General features: G+C 46.4%; 1 protein-coding gene across 4 annotated transcripts in view; it reads right to left on the bottom strand.

Moving 5' to 3' along the window:
• Positions 1-2,820: 2,820 nt before the first annotated feature.
• Positions 2,821-23,771, bottom strand: part of fndc3a (fibronectin type III domain containing 3A) — a 44,021-nt gene continuing 23,070 nt past the window's right edge. For 2 of the 4 annotated variants that reach the window (XM_030107930.1, XM_030107931.1), the window contains exons 3-25: positions 20,134-20,210; positions 19,800-20,046; positions 19,184-19,483; positions 18,770-18,828; positions 16,841-17,007; positions 16,698-16,757; positions 16,473-16,611; positions 15,873-15,926; positions 15,669-15,793; positions 15,306-15,480; positions 14,357-14,443; positions 12,065-12,203; positions 10,790-10,858; positions 10,574-10,692; positions 9,397-9,502; positions 9,022-9,197; positions 8,820-8,933; positions 8,600-8,749; positions 8,004-8,362; positions 7,355-7,567; positions 7,031-7,197; positions 4,560-4,684; positions 2,821-3,417 (exon numbers count right to left, since the gene is read on the bottom strand). In XM_030107930.1, coding sequence (XP_029963790.1) covers positions 3,094-3,417; positions 4,560-4,684; positions 7,031-7,197; positions 7,355-7,567; positions 8,004-8,362; positions 8,600-8,749; positions 8,820-8,933; positions 9,022-9,197; positions 9,397-9,502; positions 10,574-10,692; positions 10,790-10,858; positions 12,065-12,203; positions 14,357-14,443; positions 15,306-15,480; positions 15,669-15,793; positions 15,873-15,926; positions 16,473-16,611; positions 16,698-16,757; positions 16,841-17,007; positions 18,770-18,828; positions 19,184-19,483; positions 19,800-20,046; positions 20,134-20,210 — 3,551 coding nt within the window. In that variant the 3' untranslated portion in view covers positions 2,821-3,093. The remainder of the gene's footprint in view (positions 3,418-4,559; positions 4,685-7,030; positions 7,198-7,354; positions 7,568-8,003; positions 8,363-8,599; positions 8,750-8,819; positions 8,934-9,021; positions 9,198-9,396; positions 9,503-10,573; positions 10,693-10,789; positions 10,859-12,064; positions 12,204-14,356; positions 14,444-15,305; positions 15,481-15,668; positions 15,794-15,872; positions 15,927-16,472; positions 16,612-16,697; positions 16,758-16,840; positions 17,008-18,769; positions 18,829-19,183; positions 19,484-19,799; positions 20,047-20,133; positions 20,211-23,771) is intronic. The other 2 variants (XM_030107928.1, XM_030107929.1) reach the window with 1 other exon arrangement.

Raw genomic sequence — 23,771 nt, 5'->3', positions numbered from 1 at the left:
CGGAGTCTTTTCCTCCACTTCACACTCTGCTGGGTTCATAACGAGCAACTGAGCTGCTTCGCCGAGAGGAAGAGGTTTTATTTGACTGAAATACAGTGAAATTACGCACTGATGAGAGGAGGAAGAGCTTCCTGCACTTGGAGCTCTGAGCCGCTGGCCGGATCGTATAACCCGGCCGTAAGAGTTTATTTCACAGCGTTAAACTTTATGATCACTGGCGACTTAGCAGGTTTTTAAGTATTATGGGGACACGAGTGTCCTTAAGGCTTCACCTTTATCTCTCACAAAACCTTTTTCTGAGATGGTTAGGATCTCCTATACAAAAGAACCGTACTTGATTTTAATGAGAAGTTACATTTTTGAATTACATATTTGCTGGCAGCTTCATTTCTGGACTCAACATAAGATAATTTCTTCAAAGATTTATAAACTAATAACTTGAAGAAGCAGCAACAAAATAACTGAGATCATTTAACGGACCTTATGGAGTCCAGCGGACTAATCAGAACCTCCAGTAAACAGGAGTTTAGGGGAATGGTAACTGTTAAAAAAGCAACATGGCCAATGCTAAAAATCAAAAGGTTAAAGACAATGTAGGTTTATCACAGCTTTTGTGGATAACAGGCTAATAATATCACTTTAAATTTGACATCTTCGAAGTGAAAAAAGCGACCTAAAGCTAACAGGTGCTAATGCCAACAGCCTGTCAGACGGCAGCTCCACAACTCCTTTACCATCTGCAACAAACCAGGAAACTTCAGCGAACCCATTTCAAAAGAGCTTCTTACCAGAGAAGACTGGAACGGTGGGTTAAACTGATGAGTCACCACAGGCAAACATGATGAAGAATTATAAATCTTTTATTGTGCATGGATCCTTTGTAGATATCATGGCTATACAGATACACTTTAGATACATATCTATGATTATACATTTTTCCCATAACGAACATTGTAAAGTGATATGTCAGGTAGTATGTATAGTATAACAAATTTCTCATTTTGGAATGTACGGTGTATGAGGTAACTGCAAACATTAAAATTACATAAAAATGGTCTCTATTTTGTGCATTTTTTTATTTCATTTTTTTTTATATATACTCATTTTTGTAGCATTTTTTTTATCTCCCCATCCAAAAGGTGGTGAGCCCGGGGTGAAGAGGTGTTAAAATGGCACAATCGCTATCAAAAATAGGAATTTGAACTCTCGAAATGACAAAGAGAAGAAGACATTTGCAGAATGTCTCCGGGACCAAATCATGTAATTATCCAGGACGTTTTTCTTTTCCTTTTTTGCAAGGTACCTGTCGTTTTTTTCTTTGCTTTTTGTTTTTTTAACATCTGCAACAGTAGTTAGTTTTTCTTTTAATCTGCTCAGAACCAAACAACACTAGAGCCTACAGCCAGATCAGATCGGCACTGAGAAACTCAGCACTCGCAACCGGTCACAAATACTCAACACACACAGAGAGAGAGAAAAAAAGGCAAATTTAGATTTACAGGAAGTACATGATAACACATTTCTGTATCCGCCGCCACTCGAGCCCCATGATTACGTGACTACTCAGGATTTTATCTTCTTCTGCTGGAGAGTATTAACTTATATTACTTCAATATTATATAAAAAAATATACTTCACACATGTATGACCTGACAAAAGGAAACCCAAAGAAATCTCAATACATCGAACTACTTTCCATTTCTCGCACGATTACGTAGGTTTACTAAACATCAAATGAACATTTTGCAAAAAAGTAAAATGAAATAAAACACGGTTTTTATTGTTTTCTAAGCACTAAAAGAAAAAAAAAACATCAAAACTTATGAAGAAATTAAAAAAAAAAAAAGAAAAAGAAAGAAAAAGAAAAATTCTCCCAACATTATTTTTCCTCCTTCCTCTCCAATTAAGGCCTCTGAAACAACCTGTACGAACTTTAATCCCCCCCCCCCCCCGTTTCCTTTTTTTTCCTTTTTATTTCAGGATTTTTTCTTCTTCTGCTGACAGATTCGCTGTTTCAGTGACACGTCGTGCGATACTACAACTTTTAAAACACCCAAAAACACAAGTAGGGCTTGCACAATCTGAAAGTGTGTTTCTATAAAATGCATCACAAGACCAAGACGCAGTCGAGTTCAGGTTTCTTCTTTCACTAAGGTGCAAAAAAAACAAAAACAAAAAACAAAAAATCAATAACCAGGGAAGAAAGTAAAACGGAAACAGATACGAGAAAGCATACATTTTTTGTGCTGAACAACAATATCTCAGAGTAAAGCAGCTGCATGATTGTAAAATCAAGCTACAGTATAACTATATGATAGTAAAAATAATTAGAATTCACTGTTAGTTTGGTTTTTGTTTGTTTTATACCTTTTATACCGAGCGTTTCTCTCCCCCCTCCAGCTTACAGATCCTCTCCGCTGTACAAAAATATACGAACATTTCTCCAGTCATTTTTGCATCCTTGAACATTCTGAACATCAAAAAGGTCGGAAAGTGCTGAATGAACGCTCCGCCGACTCCAGCGCCGGGGGTGGGGGTGGGGGTGGGGGTGGGGGTTAGAGTCCCTTCATGTGAGCCCTCCCAGCTGTGTACCGCTGTGTGGCACGAACTACGAACAGTATACACTCACACTCTCACACAAACACCTCACTGTGCAAACACTGGCCCGCGCAGGTCCCCAGTCAAACGGCACACACGCCGACATACTGTTGTTTCTGGAGCACGTCTATCAAAAACAGCTTCATACTGGACACACAAATGGAAATATAAATAATGACTATTTCTATACAGCTCATAAATGCGCCGCCATTCCCCCCCCCACCCACCCAGTGAAACCCTCCCCCCTCTCCCCAAAAACCAACACTGAACTGGATGCTTTCTGGGAGGATCACAGATCTGGACTGAAATCACAAACTGGTGGGGACGAAGGCGGGAAGGCGGAGGTGAGAGGTCACGCCCAGCTCTCGCTCACCGGCCCGCCTTCCCGCCGGTGTGGTTACTCTGTGGGGAGACAGGAAGTACAAAACAAAGGTGAGAGAGAGAGGGGGGAGGAAGAGTAAAGCTATAACCCTGAAGCCGGGCGGCGCGCGCTGCTCATTTGATGACGAAGTACTGGATGACGAACGCGATGAGGATGGCGATGACGGCGAACACCATGAGGAGGAGGAAGGCGCACTGCTCGTCTGTCAGGCTCTGCCGGGCCCGGCCGCACTCCGGGCCGGTCCTGGGCCCCGAGCCGGCCGCGCCGGGGCCCGGCGCCACGTCGCTGCGCTGCGGCGGCAGCGTCACCGTGGGGCTGTAGGGCCCGGCCAGCTCCGGGGCGTCCTGGCACTGCCGCACGGCGCACACCCGGAAGCGGTAGTCGCTGCTGGGCTGCAGGTTCTGCACCTGGTAGGAGGTGGACGAGCCTTTGTACGCCTGCGGGGGGAGAAGGATGAGTGAGTGAATCAAAGAGTCCGACACTTCATAACAAACTAATAACAATGAACAGGATTAGAGTTTTGTAGAAGTTTCGCAGCCGTGTAGACAGAACCCCGAAACCAAACCACAGTTTAGCGTTTTCCCTTGGAAACTGTCCCTAAGCGCCGCCTGCAACATTAAACAGGCTGAGAGGCAGCAGGCCTGCTGGCAGCTCGCCGTGCGCGGAGCAGAGGGAGAAACTGCCACTTAAAAGCATCATTATGAATGCATGAAGCGTCACAGGAGCTGCTCATGCGGCGTCTGTTCACAGCATTGGTTCCGATGTTAAAACGCCGGTCTGAACTGATCGTGAGATGTTTCCAGAAGAGACGTGATGAAGCCACCCCTCAGATCTCAGAGTGTCGGCCGTGATGCGAACACCCGTGATTCTCTGTTGTCACCTGAACGGTCAGTTTTCTGGCCAGCTGACACACCCGCCAGTTCTCAGAGTCACTTCACTTTCTCGAGTGACGATTTCTTCTTCTTCTTTTTTTTTTTTTTTTAAAAGCTTCTCCTCAACAGAGTGAAATACGAGTTCATTTAGACTCAAAGGGCGAAAACAGCTTTTCTACTTTACAAGTGATGCAGAAAAATAAGGACTGTGGGAGGCGAGGGCGGGTTTCTAAAACAGGCTGGAGGAAGAAAAACGGCCGAGCTGGCTGGGTGCAGACTCCAGCGTGGAAACAACAGTCCTGAGAAACGGATGGAAACCGAGCTCTTTGTCGAATCCCGCCCGCTGCGACTGACAGAAAGGAACGAACTGCCACCGCATATCCCTACTTCCTGATTCAATTGGCCCCGGGTGCTGTGGCCAGATTAGCATAAGCCTGCGGCGGCCATTACTCCATGTCAACATGGCTGGAGGCCAGCGAGAGGGACGGATGTGCTGGCGAGGGCCAGACACACCTGGGATACCTCATGGATCAATGACCTTTGCATAATGGGCGATTTAAAGCCGGAGGTGACGAATACGAGAGCGGCGCGGAAACATTACGAACCCCGGGTCCCACCTGCACGGACCGGCGGCGGTGACGGATGGCCGGTTGGCCCGAGGTGACGAGAAAGACAGAAAACACAGGGAGGGAGGACGGATTCGGCACCTGTTTGAACTCTGAATTTCCCATCATGCACTGCAGGGTGTAGATAACCGGGTCCCCCTTCATGGGCGGCAAGGCCTCCCATGTGACTTCGCAGGAGGTGTCGTCCAGACGCTCCACTTTAGGAGCTGAGGGGTAAAAAAAAAACAAGAGAAGAGGTGGAGTTAGAAGAAAGGTGCGTTCTCCAACTTTCTGATCGAGCAGCAACCCACTCGACCAGCGGAGCCACGGACGCCCAATTAATCAAACTAAATATTCATTATGTACTCACATCAGTGCTCGTTATCAGCAAGCAGCTAAAGGTTAGTAATAATGCATTAATTGACATTTATGCACTGAGTTCTATTGAATTAATTAATGTGTGTCTAGAAATTAAACACCGTTGTTCTTTTAACAGGCTCAAAACCTGGATTTCAATAAAACAAAAGCTAAACCATCTTAAATTATTTGAATAGTTTATATTTCACTTTAAACGTGATTCCATAATGATCAGAATTATAATAAAAAATTAAAACTTTACCAAGTAATTAAGTGTAGAAATAACTGACTAAACAATCCCTTGCTGATGACATACAATCGAGCCATGTTTTGGAAAGTTCAGGGCTTGTCTATTTTGTTGAAGATGAAACATTTTTGAAATGACACAAAAAAGCAGTGAATAATTTGCCCTTCGACTGAAGCGGCTCGATCAATGACAACAGAGACGCCACTGACGAGTGAACTTCTCTTCAGTTCTTCAGCAACTTAACTTTCATTTTCAAAGTCATCCCACAAAACAGGACGTTCTTTCTATCAGGTCTCAGACGTCAGAGCAAGAAGGTCTGATCCTGAAATACTGAACTTCATATTTAAAGGAGCTATCCGTGATTCTGCACAATTTTGAGCCCTGACTTCAGTTTGAAATGTTGGCCCCGCCCCCGAGCTCTCTGACTGGCTCCTCACATTGAGAAAACCCTCCCACCCCCACCTCCGCTCTGCTCCCACTCAGCGTGCACGACGCTACGTGCACATCCCATGCCTGCACAATCCTCCGGAGGAAACACAGCGGAAGCCACTTCGACTCATTTTTGTTCAAAATAAATGGCCACTTTGTCTCAGGTAAACCATATTTTACCTTGTCACTACATGTTCAATGCAGAAAGTAGCTGCAAAAATGAATTTGTAACAGCAAGTGGAGGCAGTGCCACTTTCCCTGTTGCTCCTTCGGCTTCCATGCTGGTCTGTTTACGGGTGTCGTGCACGCGCTGAAGACGGCTTCGCTCTGCCCCCGCCCTCACTGCTGCTGAGTGGAGCAGAGAGGTCATCACGCTAAATCCTCAGGCAGCGCTTTGCGGGGCCAGATATCCAAAACACGCTGATCAATGTGTGATTTTTTTTTTTTCACAGAAATATAGGATGGACTTAGTAGTACATGATGTAAAAAGCATTTTTCTCGTCGTGGTTAAATTAAAATCGCAGATAGTGCCTTTAAAATTACAAAAAGGCTGTTACTATTTCAGTTGATGTTTGTTTGGTTTGATCCACAGAGTCAAAATCAGCTCAATATCCTTTTACTTTTTAAATCTTTGGAAACAAAAACACAATTTTCTTTCGATCCGACATGAAACTTGTTGTAAAAGCGAAGCTTCAGAGTGAGCCGGGGCTTTCGGGGGGGTGATCTGAACGTGGCGCTGCTATAGAAACAGTTTGCTTTAATGCTTAAAGAGCACTTGATTTAGTACGAACAGTGACTCAGCTGAAGGATTAAGAGTCGGCTCCAGACAACTACATGCGACTTTTTCCCCATTAGCCGAGAACCATCGCTGTGAGTCATGCTCTTCTTTAGGTGGGTGGCACTTTTAGCTAAAAACAATCAAAAAAAAAAAAAAAGAAAAAAGAAAAAAGAAAATGTGGTTGAAACTGAAGTAGCAAAGTGCCCTGTAATCTCTATTAAAAAAAAAAAGTTTGAGTCCTCTGTGTCATTATGGTATTAGACTTGAAATGGTGAGAGCCCACTTCACGCTGCGTGGGAGGACCAACGGCGTTGAGTAATGTCGACAATCTGGCACATGACCGGCTGTTTGAGGAGAGGTGGCGCTCCGACAAGAAAGACTGCGTCCTCATTACCGGCCTTAACGGCGAGGATCAAGAGAGCCGTGCAGAGGCGGGCTGAGAGCAGACCGCGCTGCACCGCCACTCCAGCCAACCTGCCGCCGCCGCCGCACCGCTTCCTCGAGCAAGGCAGGAGCGGGTCGCGGGCAGGGTGACGAAAACCAGAGTGGACGTAAACAAGAACAACAACAGCAGCTATTAAGAGTGAGGAAGAAACTGAAAGAAGTGCAAAAGACAGAGTGAAGTGAAGAAAATGGGATTAAAGGAAGGAAAAGTGTGAGAAAGACAGAACAAGGAGAGACGAACGAGAGCGAAAAGCCAATGAAGGACAAAAGAAAGGACGAAAGAACGAGGGAGGAGGTGGCGAGCGAGAGGCGGGGTACCTTTGACGGGGGCTGGGGGGGAGCGCGGGGTGGTGAATGTGTAAACATTGGAGAAGGGCCCTTCGCCCGCCTCATTAAAGGCCTGGATGCGGAACGTGTAAGAGGTAGACTCATTAAGCCTCTGGACTTTGTGTGTGTGGCACGGCCCTTTATACAAGGAGAGAAATCTGCAAAGACAGGAACGGGGGAAAAAAAAGAGAGAGAGAGGAGATTTAATGAGCGAATTAGACGAGTTACTCTTCAGTCGGCCGGGAACACGAGGCAGATCATCCCTTCCTGTCTTCCTTATAAGGAAATGTGTGACACGGCGGGATGTGCGCCGACCTGCCGCTCCGGTCCCCCATCTGCAGCTGGTACTGGAGGGCGTCTGAGGCGGCGGATTTGCCCGGGCCGTCGCCCCACTTGAGCCTGAGGGTCTGGTGGCTGAAGGCGGTGCACTCGAGGCGCGGGGGCTGCGGGGGGAGGGGCTTCGTCTTCAGCTTAAAGGTGTGACTAAAGGGGCCGGCGCCCAGGCTGTTCAGGGCTTGGATTCGGATCCTGAGGTGGAAGAAGAAGAGACACGACAGCATCAGAGAGCTGGAAGGGACTGAGGAGGAACTGCTGACTGTTTCAGGTCAGAATATAGAGAGAAGCTCTCTTTAACCATGTCGTCTTATCTTCAGATGTTGTAACACATGCTATACAAAAACTGCGATGTAATCTCCTTCTTTGTTTCTTTAATCTAAAGCAGGAAATAAAACTCTTGAACACAATTCTAAATTCAGTCTTCTTGACGACTCAGAATCTCCAAAATTGTATTTTCCATCACTCTGGCAAGAGTGATGGAGAACCCTGTTGATTTGTATCACATTTCACTAATCAGCAGCTCTGAGAATCGACACTTCCTGAAACTGTCAGCTGTTGTTTCTGTCGGGAAAGTTCAGAGCGGCGTGACGGAGACGAGCTGCTGAGTGTGCGGTGAGGAAGCTCCCACCTGTAGCTGGTGTCGGGCTGCAGATGCTGGATGATGTGTCTGGTGACGGGGCCGACGACGACGGGCTGCCGCTCGCCGAGGTCGATCAGGTAGGAGGTGATGGCGGCGCCGTGGTCGCAGGGCGGGTCCCAGCTGATCCCCAGGCAGGTGGAGGGCGAGTACACAGGCGGCGGCTGGGGCTTGCCGCCATCCTCCTCCTCCTCCTCCTCCTCCTCCTCGTCTTCGTCGGCTGGATTCTCATACCGGCGCAGCTCCGACTCCTTCAGGGCGTAGATGCTGCTGACGGCCGCGGGCACCGAGCAGGGCGTCTGACACAGCACCGCCTCGCTGAAGGCGCCCACGCCGGCCACGTTCACCGCCTGCACCGGGGGAGGGGGGGCAGACATCAGGACGCGTGTGCAACGCCCACGTCTCGCCACAAGGTGGAGTTCCAACGTAAACATATATGATCGAAGCAAAACAAAAGAAGGCTTCTGGAAAATGCAGGATGATTCAGCTGCATAAAGCTGAGGACTTTGTTTTACATGATCCGAAACATTTTACATGATGCACCTTTAAAGTGAACAGAAAGTAACGAAATGTTCTCCAAAGCTGACCTGCACCCGGCAGAAGTAGTTGGTTGCGGGGAGCAGGCCCTTCATCTCGTGGCTGAGCGCCGCTCCGTTGTAGCAGACCTGCATGGAGCCCTCCGCGGCCCCCCACTCCAGCCGGAACTCCGTCACCGGAGCCCCGTTGCAAGGAGGAGACTGCAAGACAGAGAACCCATGAGAACGCGTGCAGACGTATGTGACCGTGATCTGAGCAAACGAGCCTCACCTCCCAGCTGATTACGACGCAGCTGGGGGATTTGCATGTGGTGGAGGGCGCCTTGCACTGCTCCGGCGCTCCGGGACCGGTGGTGACTTCGCAGCGCTCCGAGAGAGGGCCGTACTGCTCACACAAAACGACGAAAAATAAGGCGGAGGCGGAAGGAATCAGATCTATTCCTGATCGGGGAGCTTTTCACAGCCTCGCTCACCCCGGCCTTGTTTGCTGCTTTGAGGCGGAACGTGTAGGTTTTCCCAGGCAGCAGTCCTCCCACAGAGCAGTCCAGCTCCGCGCCCTGGTAAACCTCCCGGCTCTCCTCAGACTGTGGCCCACTCACTTCCACGCTGTAGCAGGCCACCGGGCTTCCTCCGTCCACCTGGGGCGGACCTGAGAGGTGGTGTTACAGAGAAGCATGAGCTTTTCCCAAAAACACAAAACAACACTAACAGCGAAGTGATACAAACTGCATAATCAAAGCTCACCGTTTTGAGCTACTTTCAAGAGACAAAAAAAAAAAGAAAAAAAAAAAGAAGAAGAAGCTAGAAATGCATCCCACACAGATCTAAGATGGAGAGGAATGACTCACCCCAGCGCAGTTGCACCTCCCTGGCTTTGGGCTTGCCCACCAGCCGAGGGGGCTGGCAGGGCCCTGGGGGCACTGCGGGAGTCTGGACCTGCAGCGTTTCTGACAGCTTGCAAAAGAAGACAACACACCAATTAAGACACACACAGGAGAAAGAAGGAAAAAAAAAAAAAAAAAAAACAAATTGGCAATTTCTCTCCTTCCTCTCACACTGGGCACAGATTGTCATTTTAACTAGCTTATCAGGCTGATTCAGGGCATAACGGACCGGGGAGGAGACCGATGTGGGAACATTTTGTTCAAAGACGCACAATTACACAGAGAAATTCACCGGATTTCTCTCAGTGAATTGTCTGCGCAACAAAAAAGCAGACTCAACTTCGGCGACAAAAAAGGAAAAATGTGAGTGTTGTGCCACACCGAAAAAGCAGGAACTCGCCGCCGTGACTCACGCCTCTCTCCAAGCCCCGTCATGAATAAATGCATGCGCAAACAGCTGATGAAGAAATTAACAAAGAGCGCCTGAGAACTGAACTAATTAAGAAAAACATCCTCTGACACGAGCGGCGAGGGTTAATCGATTAGCGGGCTTTGTCTTGTACTTGCACACCAGGAAGCGGAGTCTAATCTCTCAACATGGGAGACCGGCTGAATGACAATTTCCTATTAAAACTTACCAGATATAGAAAGCATATCTAGCATGATTTGTGTGGGAGAAAAAAAAAAATAGACACAATCAGATCAACTCGGGCTGTCTCCCCTGACGATTACAGCTCAAGCAACAGCCGAGAGATGTATCAATAATAAATGAGCCAATAGGAAAGCAGTGTCCAAAAAAATCAAGTTTTATATAGCTTCATGTCGACTGTGGCAGGAAAACAGTCTGCATGTCAGATTCTGCAGAAAATTTGAAAGAAAAACAAAAGAGCACAGGTAAGATAAGATAAGATCTAGGTCAGAGTTAATATTAATAGAATTGTGGTATTTCTGAGTGTGTATTCAAAAACAGGTGAGCTTCTGCGTTTCCTTCCTCTCTACAACCCGACGAAATTGGAACTGATCGAACTCTTTGAATTCCTGCGGCGAGACAGGGCTGCGTGCACGGCTGTGTGTGTGTGTGTGTGTGTGTGTGTGTGTGTGTGTGCGCGCGCGCACGTGTGCCGACGCTCGAATGACTCACCGGGCTCTGCCCTCCCTCGCTGATGCAGTAAACTCGCGTCTGGTAGGAGCAGCCTGGCTTCAAACCGTCGCACACGTGTTCCAGGGCCGGCCCCGAGTACACCAGCCCCCACGACAGGCCTGCGCACACAACCGTTCCACAGCGCAGTGAAAGATCTGCTTTTCAGTGCCCAAAACGCACCCCTGTGCAGTTTAACCGTCACCCTGTGTGACTTACCGCTCAAGCCCTCAGACAGCTCCATTACATATTTTGTGACTTGTGCTCCGCCGTTCTCTTTTGGGGGCTCTAAATGTTAAAGATCAGATAAAAATCATTATCAGTACAAACGCCGACAGGACAAACATCAGCAAGTTCAGCTCAAACTGTTTGAATAGATCCACTGAGGCCAACCATTTAACACAATCAAGCGGAAAATAATTTCTCATTAATGCAACATTTTATTTCTTGTGAATCTGTCCTACTCTATGACTGGCTGGTCGCTTTAGATTACCTTTTCCTAAACTCCTGTTTACAGGTACTTCACCTGAATAATTCTTAAGGCTTCACTGCAAAAACCTCATCCTGCCGAGATGCTTTTTAATGCTTCTTAGCTTAAACCAGACTCAGTAATCGGACTAATTTCAATTGATAACTGTGTCCAATATGCTTACAGTGGTCACGCCTCTAACCTGTGAAATAAATGATTTACTTTTGGACCTCAGCGCGCGGCCTGCAGGCTACCAGTTACTCATGTCTGGAATAAGTAAAGTGGCACAAAAGCACTAATCTGCTCTCATTTTTACACCTGCCTCAATCGGATTGCTTTACTGTGTTTCATCATCTTGAATCGCTTAAGGTTCCTAATCGCCTTGTTTGGTGTTTTTCCGAAAAGCATTGTGAATTAGCCTCGTGTCTGAATGGCGCTGTGGGAATAAATGTGCTTTTGCCTAACTTACTTTATGATTTAATTTATTACTTAATTTTCCTGCATGATCGATCACAAACCCAAATAAGAAAACACACAATTTATTTTGCTGGATGTTAAATATTGATGACCAATAAAAACCATACAATCTGGTAATCTACTCCAGATTGAGGCGATCTGGTGATGGCTAAGCTTCCTGCACGTTAATCCTAAAAGTTGTTAAGTAGGTGAAACATGCAAATGCTAAAGAAACTGGACTTTTTGGCCTCTTCTGGCAATTTTTTCATTCTGGAATTTAATTTGCTTCATAAGGAAAATATCTTCAAACGTGAGAGTTTTTTTTTTTTTTTCCTTAATCCCTTCAGAAATTGGAACTCGGAGACTCAAGTACAGCCGTCCAGTGGCTATCACACCGGAGTCAGGACAGCGCTTTGAATTGCCACTCATTTATTTAACAGACTGCCGGGGATGTCGTTCACCTCATCTGCGGCGAAGCCCAGCCAAATGAGAAAAGCGAGGCTGCGTTTTCCAGACTGTCAGCTGCATGAGGAAGTGCAAAGTTTTAAGAGGAGGGAAGACAAACTGACCCCAGACTATCTTGAAGCTGTTGGGGAGGACTCTGCCTCGGACGGCGAGCCTGCAGGGGCAGCCGGGTCGGTCTGGGCTGGTGACGAACTCCACCACCGGGCTGGGGTGACTCTTCCCCTCCGAGTTGTAAGCCGCCACCTGGAAGAAGCAGCGAGGAGTCACATTATTCACATTAATGTTTCGACTGATTAGATGTTCATAGCATTGACCAGATGTGCAACATACTGTTGATATCCTCTTTAAGCTAGAGAGAAATCCATGCATTACATTTTATTTCCAGTCCAGAGCGTCTCCTCTTTATTTTCTCAACAGTAAATTATATTTTTTTTCAGCTTGAATATCACTGTTAGAAGAAGCAGTGTTACAGTTCCCTATTGTAAAATGATAATGACAGCCTTGTATTCATTCCTAATGTTGCTCTGGGCCATTAACAAGTGGGGAATGTACGTTTAAGCTGTAGCAAACAAGCACGATGACACAGTCACACTAAAGCCAACAACACATTACTAAAAAAAAAAATAAAAAAAAAAAATAAATAAAATAAAATTCTGCATTTAAATTCTACAAACACATTTCAACAAAACTGTTTGCCACAACAAGCGTGATGACAGAGTGAGCCAATGAGCCGGGAAGATTTAGTGCGTTGGGATTTGACTGCGCGGCGCCTTCCTACACGATGTGCAGCTGGATGACTGGAAATGTGACCATCCACACACGTGTTGTTTGGTTTGATTAAAGCAGCAGTCTACAGTCGGGATGCTGCGGGGGATATTCTTTCAGGTACGCTCAGACATTCCATTACGATCTGTGCATTGATGTAGTTTCGTGTTCTTGGGGGCAGTGGGCTCCTGTTACTGTCGCTTACTGCAGGAAAATAACAGGTTTTGAGAAGCGGGACGTGCTTCCTGCGAGGCACGACTGAGTGAAGCTGCAGATTATAACAATATTCTGAGAAGGGTTTGTTCTTTTTCCAATTCTTTAAAGCTGCAGTTTTTTTTAATCAATCAAGAAGGAATAAACAAGAATATTTCAGCGTTCATTAGAGAGGATGACTAGGTCTAATAAACTTCGCACACTGAAACTAATCCGTCCAGTCAACTTTGAAGTGGGCTCCTGATTTATGCTGGTTTCACACTGAACCGATTCAACGCAGCCTGAGTGACCATTTCAAAACAATCTACCCGCTCTTGGTCGTGGTTTTGCTTTCGCTGGTAATGGCTGTGTGCACGTCGTGAATATTATATTATTCACCAGTGTTTCACACAGAACTTTGTTCAGGCTCGGTGGGAAAACTGAACAGAAATATTGACATGTATATCATGAAAAAAACCAATAAAAAAAAAAAACCTTTCATTGACACCACTGTCAGTGTGGTGAAGTCCAGAGTTCAGCCTGCTAGTTTATTTAAGCCACTAGTCCCAGACTGACACACCTGATTACACAGTCTTTCAACAAACATCATCATTTATGAGTCAGTAGAAAGTTATTGATCCCTGATCAGCGTCTTCATCAGGTGTCTTTCTCTTCTTAGAGACACATTTGAACGGGCTAATCTGAAAATGCAGCCAGCGGTTACATCTGAGTAGATATTAGCTTACAGGTACTGGCCCGCAAAGAGAGAATTCAAAGTTTCATTTTGAAAGTGTGTATTTAAATTTCCTAGTCAATCACTTCCATCAGTGCTTCTTTCCTGCCTAATATGAGAGATGTGGACAGTTGTAAACATTTTCATTATTCGTGAGTGTGTGTGTGTGTGTGTGTGTGTGTGTGTGTCTCCGGGCCTGTACACTGGTAGGGGAAACACTGATTCATCAATCAGGCCCACGTAAGATGAACTTGGGCTTTATGTAGCCCCTGTGCTAAAATATATCTGACATCCCCAGATTAGGGTTTCGGTACAAAAATAACTAAATTCGTTCAGTCAACTGGAGTTTCAGCACGTTGCCAAGCAGCCTGGGCAGATGACGACGACTAGAAATGATTCAAACCTCCCACAGTGGAAATGATGGACCACCCACTCCACCACCTGAGCCACAGCTGCTTGATAGATTATTTCCTTTCCTGAATGAAACCACCAATTAGCATTTTCCAGAATTTCATGAAGGTCCTGTTTAATATGCGTACAGTACAGGCGATATCTATTACCTACCCTATGCCAATTTTCTCAGCTAATTTAGTTTATTAGGCTTTTTAATCAAGCCTAAATGTTTCTGAAGTGGTTTCTGTCAATAACATGTAAAAGACAAACACTCAGAGAGCTTCAAAGTGCGGCTCCCCAGAAGCCGCCTTACCCGGAATTTGTACTTGGTGCTCCTGTGGAGATTCCTGACCGTGCAGGAGAGCTCGTCGCCGTCGTAGCTTGGCTGGAAGCCGTATCCCTGGGGACAAAGACAGACGATGAGTGGAGAAAAGAAAAGAGCCATGTGACAATGAGTTACAAGACGGCCATTGTGGCGCAGAAAACAAAGTGGTCTGCTGGAGAGAAAGCTGCAGGGGACGGAGGGTTTTTTTTGTGCTCCCTGACAGCGGCGCTGTCTGCAGGTAGCTGCTGGAGGTGCAGCAGGCAGAGGAGACAACAGCTACACATGTCAGGGGCAGTACTGCTCCAACAAGTAAGTTTTGTTTTTGTTTTGCAAGGCTGCGTCAACGGTAATAAATTGAACGATGTTCCAATGAAAATGGAATTTTTTGGAAACGGAACCCAAAGTGGAACTTTTTGAAAACAACAAGGCTCCATCAACGTTCAGAGGGCCGAAGTGTTTCCACTGCATGTACACACCACGGTCGTAGTAAGTAGTACTTCTGCACAAGCGAAGGTAAATGTACATTAATGTTTTCCTCCTGAGAGTCATGACTCCTGTCCAGATTCTCCTGGAACCTGTTAGCTTCACAGTCGAGGCACTCGGAATAGAAGTCCAACTTTGTCGTCGGTCCATCTGAATGTCTGTGGACTCGCCATTGTTACTTTTTATTGTGTTTTGTTCTCTGCATGCAAGCATGTGGGGTTTCATTGGAAAAACGATCAAAGTGCCAAACAGTGGCCCAGCATGCTGACTACGAAAACCTTAAAAAACCATGCATTTTCACTTCTGGGTTGGAATTCCAAGATATGAAAACTGAACAGGATTATTATAAATTGGGAAAATGTGTGTGACAACTGCCGTTTGCCAATCTTCTTCTTGGTCATTTAACACAGTTCAGACTGAAACGAGGTTTTTCTGCTCCAGCACAGACACATACCGAGCCCTCCTCCTCCATTTCCAATATATAGTAGATGTCGTCCTCCTTCGGAGAGCTACTTGGCCTCTGCCACTTCACACACAGCCAGGTCACTCCCGCCATCTCCAGCTCTGGAGGGAAGGGTGGCAATGGCACACTGCATGAGGTGAACAGGTCCACCACTTCACTGAACTCGCTGGGGAAGGCAGAGAGAGAGAGAGAGAGAGAGAGACAGAGGATGGGAGAGAATGGGAGAGAGAGACAGGAGACACAGTGTGAGAGAGAGACACACACATACAGGCAGACGGAGACGGTGAATGGAAGAAACAGCGACATCAACGGACAACAGGGAGGGCGCCGTCCAGGCGACGGTGGAGCGCCTACCTCGCTCCCATGTCGTTTTTGGCTGCGAGCCGGAAGGAGTATCTGGAGGCCGGGGAGAGCTTGGCCACTCTGTACTGCTTCTGAGGTCCATAGTAGATCTGCTCGTACAGACCGGTGCCCTTCCCCTGGACAGAGACGACACAGCTGGGTCACTCAGCTGCGCGTCAAGGAATACCAAAAGACAGAACATTCTACCGAGGTTACCTCATCCCATTGGAGAATGTAGTTTTGAATTTTGGAACCGTTGTCACACGGAGCCTGTTAAAGAACAAGGAAGTTTAGCTTTACTGTATTTCACTGTGCTAAACTAGAAAATAACTAAACTAATAACGACGAAACTTAATGCGAGATTGCTATCAAAGGATAAATGAAGACTTTCATATGAAGCAGCAATCAAAGACATGACTCAGAGACTGGCTTTATTACCACTAGTTTTTCCACAAACAACCAATGATTAATATTTAAGACAATTATTTGATTGTGCATTATTAAATGATTACACTGCAAACAGACATGGTAAAGTCAGTGAACTGAAAAACATGTATGAAAAGGAGGACTGAACTGGATGTGTGTAAACCAGGTGACCTTTCATTCTCTGTTACATGTGTGCGGCTGTTATGGCTGCAGCCACTTCAATGTTTACAAGGCAGAATCATTCTTCACAAAAGAGAACCAGGTCTGAGTGCTATTGTGTCGACGGCACATTTCTATAAAAGCTGAGACAACACGGCGGTCAGCTTGTTAACGCCAGGCTGTAAATCTCTCGCTCCGTCAATCACGCTGCTTGTCTGTCCGTTTTCTTACCTTCCACTGGAGAACAAGTGTGTTTTTGGTCCCACTGGCCTTCCTGGGAGCATTGGGAGGATCTGGCTCACAGCTTAAAGTGGTAAAGCTCACAGCCTCTGAAGGGCTTCCCTGTAAACAGTTACACATCGCCTGGACCCTGAGGGGAGAAAACACATGTAGAGAAAACCGCACAGTGTCTCCACGCTGCAGCTGAAACTCCAGCCGCTGGAGGGTTATGCTAACCTGACATGATAGTCTGTTGCTGGTCGAAGGTCTTCTAAAGTTGCACTTAATTCTTCCCCGCTGGAACCAGAAGAAAAGACAAGCATTCTTGTTCAGGCGCCTGTAAACCGTGAGTAATGCAGCGTCTGGTTGCTTGTGCTCACCAATAAACACTCTGGTACTTCCCGTCTTTGCCGCTAACTGAGACGGAGACCTCGAAGCTGAAGGGCTCGGGGGGACTGCTGCTGTCCTCCACGCTGCCGTTCTCGCTCTCCAGCCTGGTGGGACCGCTCCAGCTCACCACCGCTCCCCGGGCTTGAATGTCTGACACCTGTTGAGAGGAAACCCCCCCAAATGTGAGTCAGATCAGAGCAACAATCAATAGACAGGGGAATCACAGCTGTCATCTTTAATTATTTCTACATGTATTTAAATCACAGCAGATGTAGCAGTAAAGCCTCCATCTTGGATGAGCTCCTGTATAAGTCACCAGTGATTTCCTGTCTATTGACACAAGTAAAATAATCACAACTCACTGAATCTTCAGCGGTAGCTTCTTACAATCAGTGGTTATGATGCAGAAAGCTCTTGGAAATTCAAAAATATGGTTTTTCAGACGTCCATATACAACAGAACAGGAGGCGGGGACCCATCCAATATGGCAGCTACCCTGATGAATCAGTTCAGAGTCACCTGACACTCCTGATGCTTGCTTGTCAGTTGGTTAAAAACAGCAGCAGAGTGCACGTTGATTTCATCTCATTAGTTTAAGCAGTGTTTTAATGCAGTTTATATTTTCCTCATAAGAACTGAATGATGAAGTTTGTGTAGTGTCTGATGTTTCGTTACTGTGAGCTTTGACTGAATTGTTGTAAATTGAGCTGTAAAGCAAAGCAAGAATATATTCTGGAATTTAAAATCAAAATAACTTGTTTAAACAGTTAATGGCTCTGACAATCTAAAGGTTATAATTTGCAATCAAAAGGCAAATTTAAAAAAAAAACAAAAAAACAAAGTGCTGGGTTTTTTAATCCGATCAATAGACTGATCTGAAAAAAAAATAACCAGCTGCTCACTCAATGAGTGTAAAAATGACAGGTTGCAGCTCTAACAGGTTCAGCTTCCGTTTTTTAGAACGGTGCTGACAAAAATGATGCAGAGGAGCGGAAAAGAGACGGGGATCACGGTGTCACACTGGGAGACAGTCTTTAAACGTTTGGCAGAGACGTGCAGAGCGAACCTTAAGATTTCTCAGTCTGTTAGGAAGAGGTTTAAAAATAGCACGGGTTGCTCTGTGGGGGGTATTCATATGAGGAAGAACCTAATCAGGTCAAATCTGCACCTCCGCTGCCCCGAGGAACCACTTCCGTACTTCACTCCCTTCTGTTTGATTCCCAGTCTTTTAACAAACAAGTGTCGGGGAGACGATGGGGGAAGAAATCCACTTTCCTCCGAGGCTCAAGTTTTCACTATTCCCACAACTTTGAAGTCAAAGACACTCAATGTGCATTTATAATACTTGTTCTGTGTTTCAGTGTTTTCAGAAAACCTTGGAAGCCATTTCCAAAAAGTTGTTTTCAGTGGCTTCGAGCACCGCTGACATGTAAAGACACCCAAAACACATGTATGTATGTCTCTATCTGATCACTTCCTCAAGTGTAATCTTTAATCTTGTGTTTCAGAGCAAATAAATATTCTGGAGGAGCCACTGGGTGGGGGCGGCAGCGGCGGCGGGGGGGGGGTTTAACCATTAACTTAACAATCAGCACTTCTTTTACAGTGAAATAAGAGGCTTACACTAACTGTGAGCAGAGATGCTTGGTGGCACATCAGAGGGTTGAAATCCCCACATGGATGCGAGTCAGCAGTTCTGACTCCATTAGCGAGATATCGAAATAGCGAGATATAAAAATTCATCATGGATGTTAATTGAATGTTTAATGATGCAAACAGTAGCATCATTATCTTGGGCTTTTTTTTTCCCTCCTCTCACAAAGTGTTAATAGGAGCACACAGATACCGTTACATGGCTCAGAGCCGCCACACCATGCAAACTGTGTTCATTAGACAGAGAGAGGAAAGTGAATACCAACCACTGGGTTACTGGTGGTGCTCAGCAGGGCCTGCAGGGCCTGAGACTCCTTGTCCAGCTCTGAGGGTGGAGAAACAAAGCACATTTTAAGGTGAGGCATGCGACTCATTTTTGGCAATGACCAAGTTCTCCAGGGATCCAGGCGTTTCCACAAAGTGTCATTTTCATCTGTCTATGTGATATGAAACTCAGCACTTTTTAAAAAGTTGTGTTTTCAGTTGTCATGTAAATGGACACCCGGATCTCAATGGAAGCTTTGTGTTTTCACTTGAAATCGTTGCTGTGTAATGGAGCTTGTAGAAAGAAAAAAAAAACAATTCAGTAATCCAGCCACTTCTGAGAGCATCCGAAAGCATAAACTGTTTTTTGTGAGCACAGTGTTAACCTAAAGGGCATCTGCTCTTTAACTCCTCACCTCCCGACTCGCCGTTCTTGCCCCTGCCGGGATGTTTGTCGGAGCAGGCTACTGCGTGCCTGAGCTGCCCCTGCTCCGCGTCGAGCCCTTTCCCCCCGACGCCGTTGTGGATGTCTGCCGTCGGGGGGCTGCTGCAGGTCTTCTGCGGCGACGAGGGCGGGCTGTCCTTCACTTGCCCGCCCCCTCCGCCTCCCTGGCGCTCCTTCAGCTTCTTTTGCAGACGCTCGTGCGCTTTGCTCGCTCTGTCATCTCTGTGAACAAACTGTGGGCGTCCGTGTTGGGCGTGAGAATCTGCAGAGACTGCAGAGACGAGAAGGCAACCCGTGTGAGCTCGCAGATACACACAGGATTTTGAAAAATAAACTAGAATAAAAAAAAACAACAACTAAAACATCTGCCTGCAGGCCGGAGAAGCAGGTCAATATCACAGGTTATTATGAGTAAGACGTACAAACACGGCGGGCTGAGGAGCGATAACCCTCCCCGAGATTATAAAGCTGAAAGACTAAACAGTTTGACTCACTTGTGTAACCAGACTGTGAAAACGCAGCGCCGAGAACAAACAAACAATATCTCAATATGACGACGTGGCCCAGACAAGGCTGCGGCGACTCACCCTGCTCCGAGTAGATATGAGCCGGATGGTACTGGGAGATGTACTGAGAGCTCATGTCGCCCACGCCCCCGGCCATGCCCGTGTACAGGTGAGGAGGGGGGGGCATCATGGCAGGGTGGGGGATGAAGGCAGGCAGGTGGGCGTGGGGTGGAGGTGGAGGATGGTGGAGAGGGGAGTGGCCCCCTGGGTGGAACTCTGGCTGCTGAGGTAAGACCAGAACCCGCCGCACTCCATTCTCTTCTATGATCTGGAGGGAAGAGCGGAGGAAGAGGGTGTTGAAAGGCGGCTCTGTCAGTCAGAGAGCACTGGACAGGATGCTGAACTATGTGATTACCTGTGAAACGTATCCAGGAGGCACATAGATTGGAGGCACTGAACCATTTGGAGACATCATGGGAACCTGAGCAGGACCTGTGGAGAGGCAAAAGCCAAGACTGAGCACTTCCCCTCTAGACAACCAGCTGCTCCATCCACCAGGAAAGGTGTGGAGATTACCAGAGTTAAAAGGACTAAGTCTATTCACACATGTGTTGAAGAACTATTTACTACGGCCTGGGCAGGAACGCTTCCACCGTCAACAAGAACATGGACCCTGAACACTGGGAGCTATTTCAAAAGAAGTGTCATTCTGTTGAATCGCCGCCGTGTAAACATTCCCTGAAATTCAATTCATGCTCTGAACTAACACAGGTTTACAAACCAGAAAGACAGCAAACTTCAGACACAGGCCTTTGAGCCTGACCTAGATTCAATGTGACTTTATAACTGTTATTTTTTAATTTTACTCAAACACAACAAACAGCCGACCTATCTGGAACATCTCCACAAGATTCATCCACATATTCTCATTTTGAAAACCGTTTGGAGTAGAAGAGGGTGTTAAATAAATACGCTGGTAAATGCTGGAAGACCACTTAAGAAAAGTGCTGAGAAAAAGTTTTGTGCTCTGTTGTGGAGGCCAGTTCAACGGCTGAGCTCAGCTCCGAGAAGTGACGGCTCAGCAGAAAGAAAGAGGGGGAGAGGGAGAGAGAGAGAGCGACCTCCCAGCCAAGTTTGCACATTCACACATTTCTCTTCTTGTGAAACTCGACACGGACACACTGGGGATCCCAATAGGACAGGGGGAAAAACAGATATTTATGTAAATAAAAACATGAACCTTCTCGATGGAGAGCTTTCGCTCATTTTTGACTAAAGTGGAAGAAGTGGAGGACAGAGAGCGGAGCCTCCAGTCATAAAGTTTACCGACGTCGCTTACTATGCAGGCGATTAGAAGAAGTCGATGCTGGTTATGAATGGCTCATCCTATTTACACCAACTGCACACAAAGTAATAAAAATCTCTCTCCTGGCATATGGAACCATAAACTGTGACCTTTGTTTGTTTCAAAACAAACATTCATGAAGTTAGGATTTATTGTCGGCTGCCGCCGTAGTTTCGGCTAGAAGTAATCAAGCAACACGTAATAACTGAAGTGGTGAGTTGACTGCTGTACTCACCAGCTCCAAAGAGAAGCAGGCCGTGTTTACAAGGCGATGCAGGAAGTCAGTTGTGCGATTGAAGTGGTGATATGTAACAGTCATATCAGTGCGTGGGATTTGTCTGCGCCAGGTGACTGGACTTCATGACCCTCTCTGGGTTTGACACTAAGCGCTGCCAAGCTTTCATGACCTGATCCTGTGTTCAAGCATGCAAATAAATTCAGTGACATCAATGTGGAAATGTCATCTGACTGAAAAGTGAGACAGAGAGCGAGAGAGAGAGAGAGAGAGAGAGAGAGAGAGAGAGAGAGAGAGAGAGAGAGAGAGAGAGAGAGAGATACGGACCAATAGAAGGAGAAGTAAAAAGGAAGGAGGTGAATGAAGAGTGGAGATCAAACCTAAATGTACCCTGTAAATATTTCATGTATGGGTTATTTTCTTTATCAGTGTTTATATTTATGAATGAGTCTATTGCTGAAAGGAGGTTTAATGAGTAGAACTGCATCCTACGCACATCTGCTGTCTCGTATTAAGTGCTTGAATGCCATCACATGTCTCATCTCACTGACCCGGAGTATATCAACGTTATTAGAAGTCCCGTCGTTACCATATGCATCCACAGCGTCCGCACGGCGAGCCATAAAGCTGCAGACACAGGATACAGGAAGGCACCTGGTACCTGCCAATAAACTTCCCCGCATAAGACAGATAACAGGTAGACCTCTTATTCGGAAACCGAAAGGGCAAATAGGGAGTGAGTCATTTCCCTAGCAAAGAACACAGGGTGAGCGAGGACAAAAATCTCCACGCAGGGAGCATGGGAGAGCGCCGACTGAATGAAGGCAGTCACTCAGCCATCATTGATTTCAGATTACCTTATGATTTGAGTGGGAGTTCAGAGTGTGTGCGCCGTTAACTCTACTCACTTTTAAAACAAATAAATTATCCTGTGTTTATGCCACATAGTGCTCAGCTGTGCACCTGCCTAATGACTGATTAAGGCAATTTCAGCCGGTGCCGCTGAGGTGAACTAATAAGAAATCTGATGAATCACATTAGCATTTTATATGTTGTCCATTAAGGGTGGATGGCTTTGTGCAAATCAACTCGGAGGGGCGCGCGGATACAAAGACAAAGAGAAAATACAAGGTGAGAGAGGCAGGATGAGGAACCCTTTACACCACTGGAGAAAAAAAAAAGGAGAGGAGGTAGGGTGGAGATTGAGCGGGAGGGTAAAAACACCCACTCTTTTACATCAAATTGACGCACGAGTGCTGACAGAGATCAGATAAAAATAAAAAAATATAGAAAAAAGGCCACATTCCCCTCCCCCTCGAGTCAACTGGAGCACTGGTTGTGCTGACGTGGCCGTGGAGTGCCAGCCTTCCAGGGGGAAAAACAGCAGTCTTACAAAAAAAAAAAAAAGAAAAAGAAGAAGAAAAGGACAGGCGTATCAAAGGTCACGTTTGCATGCGCACGTACACAGATGTGCGAAGGTGGCCGGGCCACCTTGAGCACCCACTTGTTTTACTTGCGTCTGAAAATAGAGATCATAATAAAAAACAGTCCGGTGGGACTTCACACGGTTCTTCTGAGGCGTACTGCAAACAGTGGAAACTTGGCAGACGTGGCGCTGAAAAGGATGGCGACCATCCAAGGGAACTGTCAGGTTTAATCAGATGCCCAAATGAACCCTCGATTAGATAGGGAGGGTAAAAAAAAAAAAGGAGCAGAGAAGACGGGCTGGGCGGCGGTTGTCTGGGTGAGGAGAACAGTGTACAGATCAGCGAGGGCGCACAAGCAGAAGGGACAGTAGCGAGACCATGAGGCACAGCAGCCTCACGAGGGCTGTCAATACACTCTCGGCGGCCGCGTGATGAACTACGAGTCTATAAAGATGGAGTCGGCTTGATTATTAATTAGAGCTAATAAATTGTCTCCATCGACAAATAAAGCGGGGAGAGAGGGCAGGCAAGGGAATCTGAGCAGCCTGACTGACACGGGATCATAATTACAGCGGAGCAGTGGAACGAGGCCATGTACCGAGCCGTCAATAATAAACAGGGGAAGTGGCAATTACAGCTTAAAGCCATAACCTTGATTTTTGATGATAACTGTGGCTAACCGTGCCTGTCTGAACGACGTGGCATTTTTCTTGGAGGCAAAAAATAAATTCCATCAATTAGGATGGCAGTAATTTGCAAGGAAAAAAAAAAAAAAAAGAGAGAGAGCATTGCATCATATTAGCAGATTACAGAGCTGAGTGTGTGTGTTGTGTGTGTCTCCTCGGCCAGGCAGCTATTCCAAAACATGCCCATTAGCATCCAACCACCAGCGATCCAGCCAGATGGAGGAGGAGACAGGGAGGAGGAAACAGCTTTTCTGTGTTGTTCTGTGTGCAAACCGCAGCCTGAGGAAGGAAGCGGTATGGTAAACAACGGACAGATATAATAAGATAAGCTCTTTTTCCTCAGGTGCCAGTAAACTTAGA

Source organism: Salarias fasciatus, chromosome 14 (assembly GCF_902148845.1).
Source record: "Salarias fasciatus chromosome 14, fSalaFa1.1, whole genome shotgun sequence".
Lineage (NCBI taxonomy): Eukaryota > Metazoa > Chordata > Actinopteri > Blenniiformes > Blenniidae > Salarias > Salarias fasciatus.
Note: the sequence above shows the minus strand (reverse complement) of the source record. Positions and strands in the feature narration are given on the sequence as shown.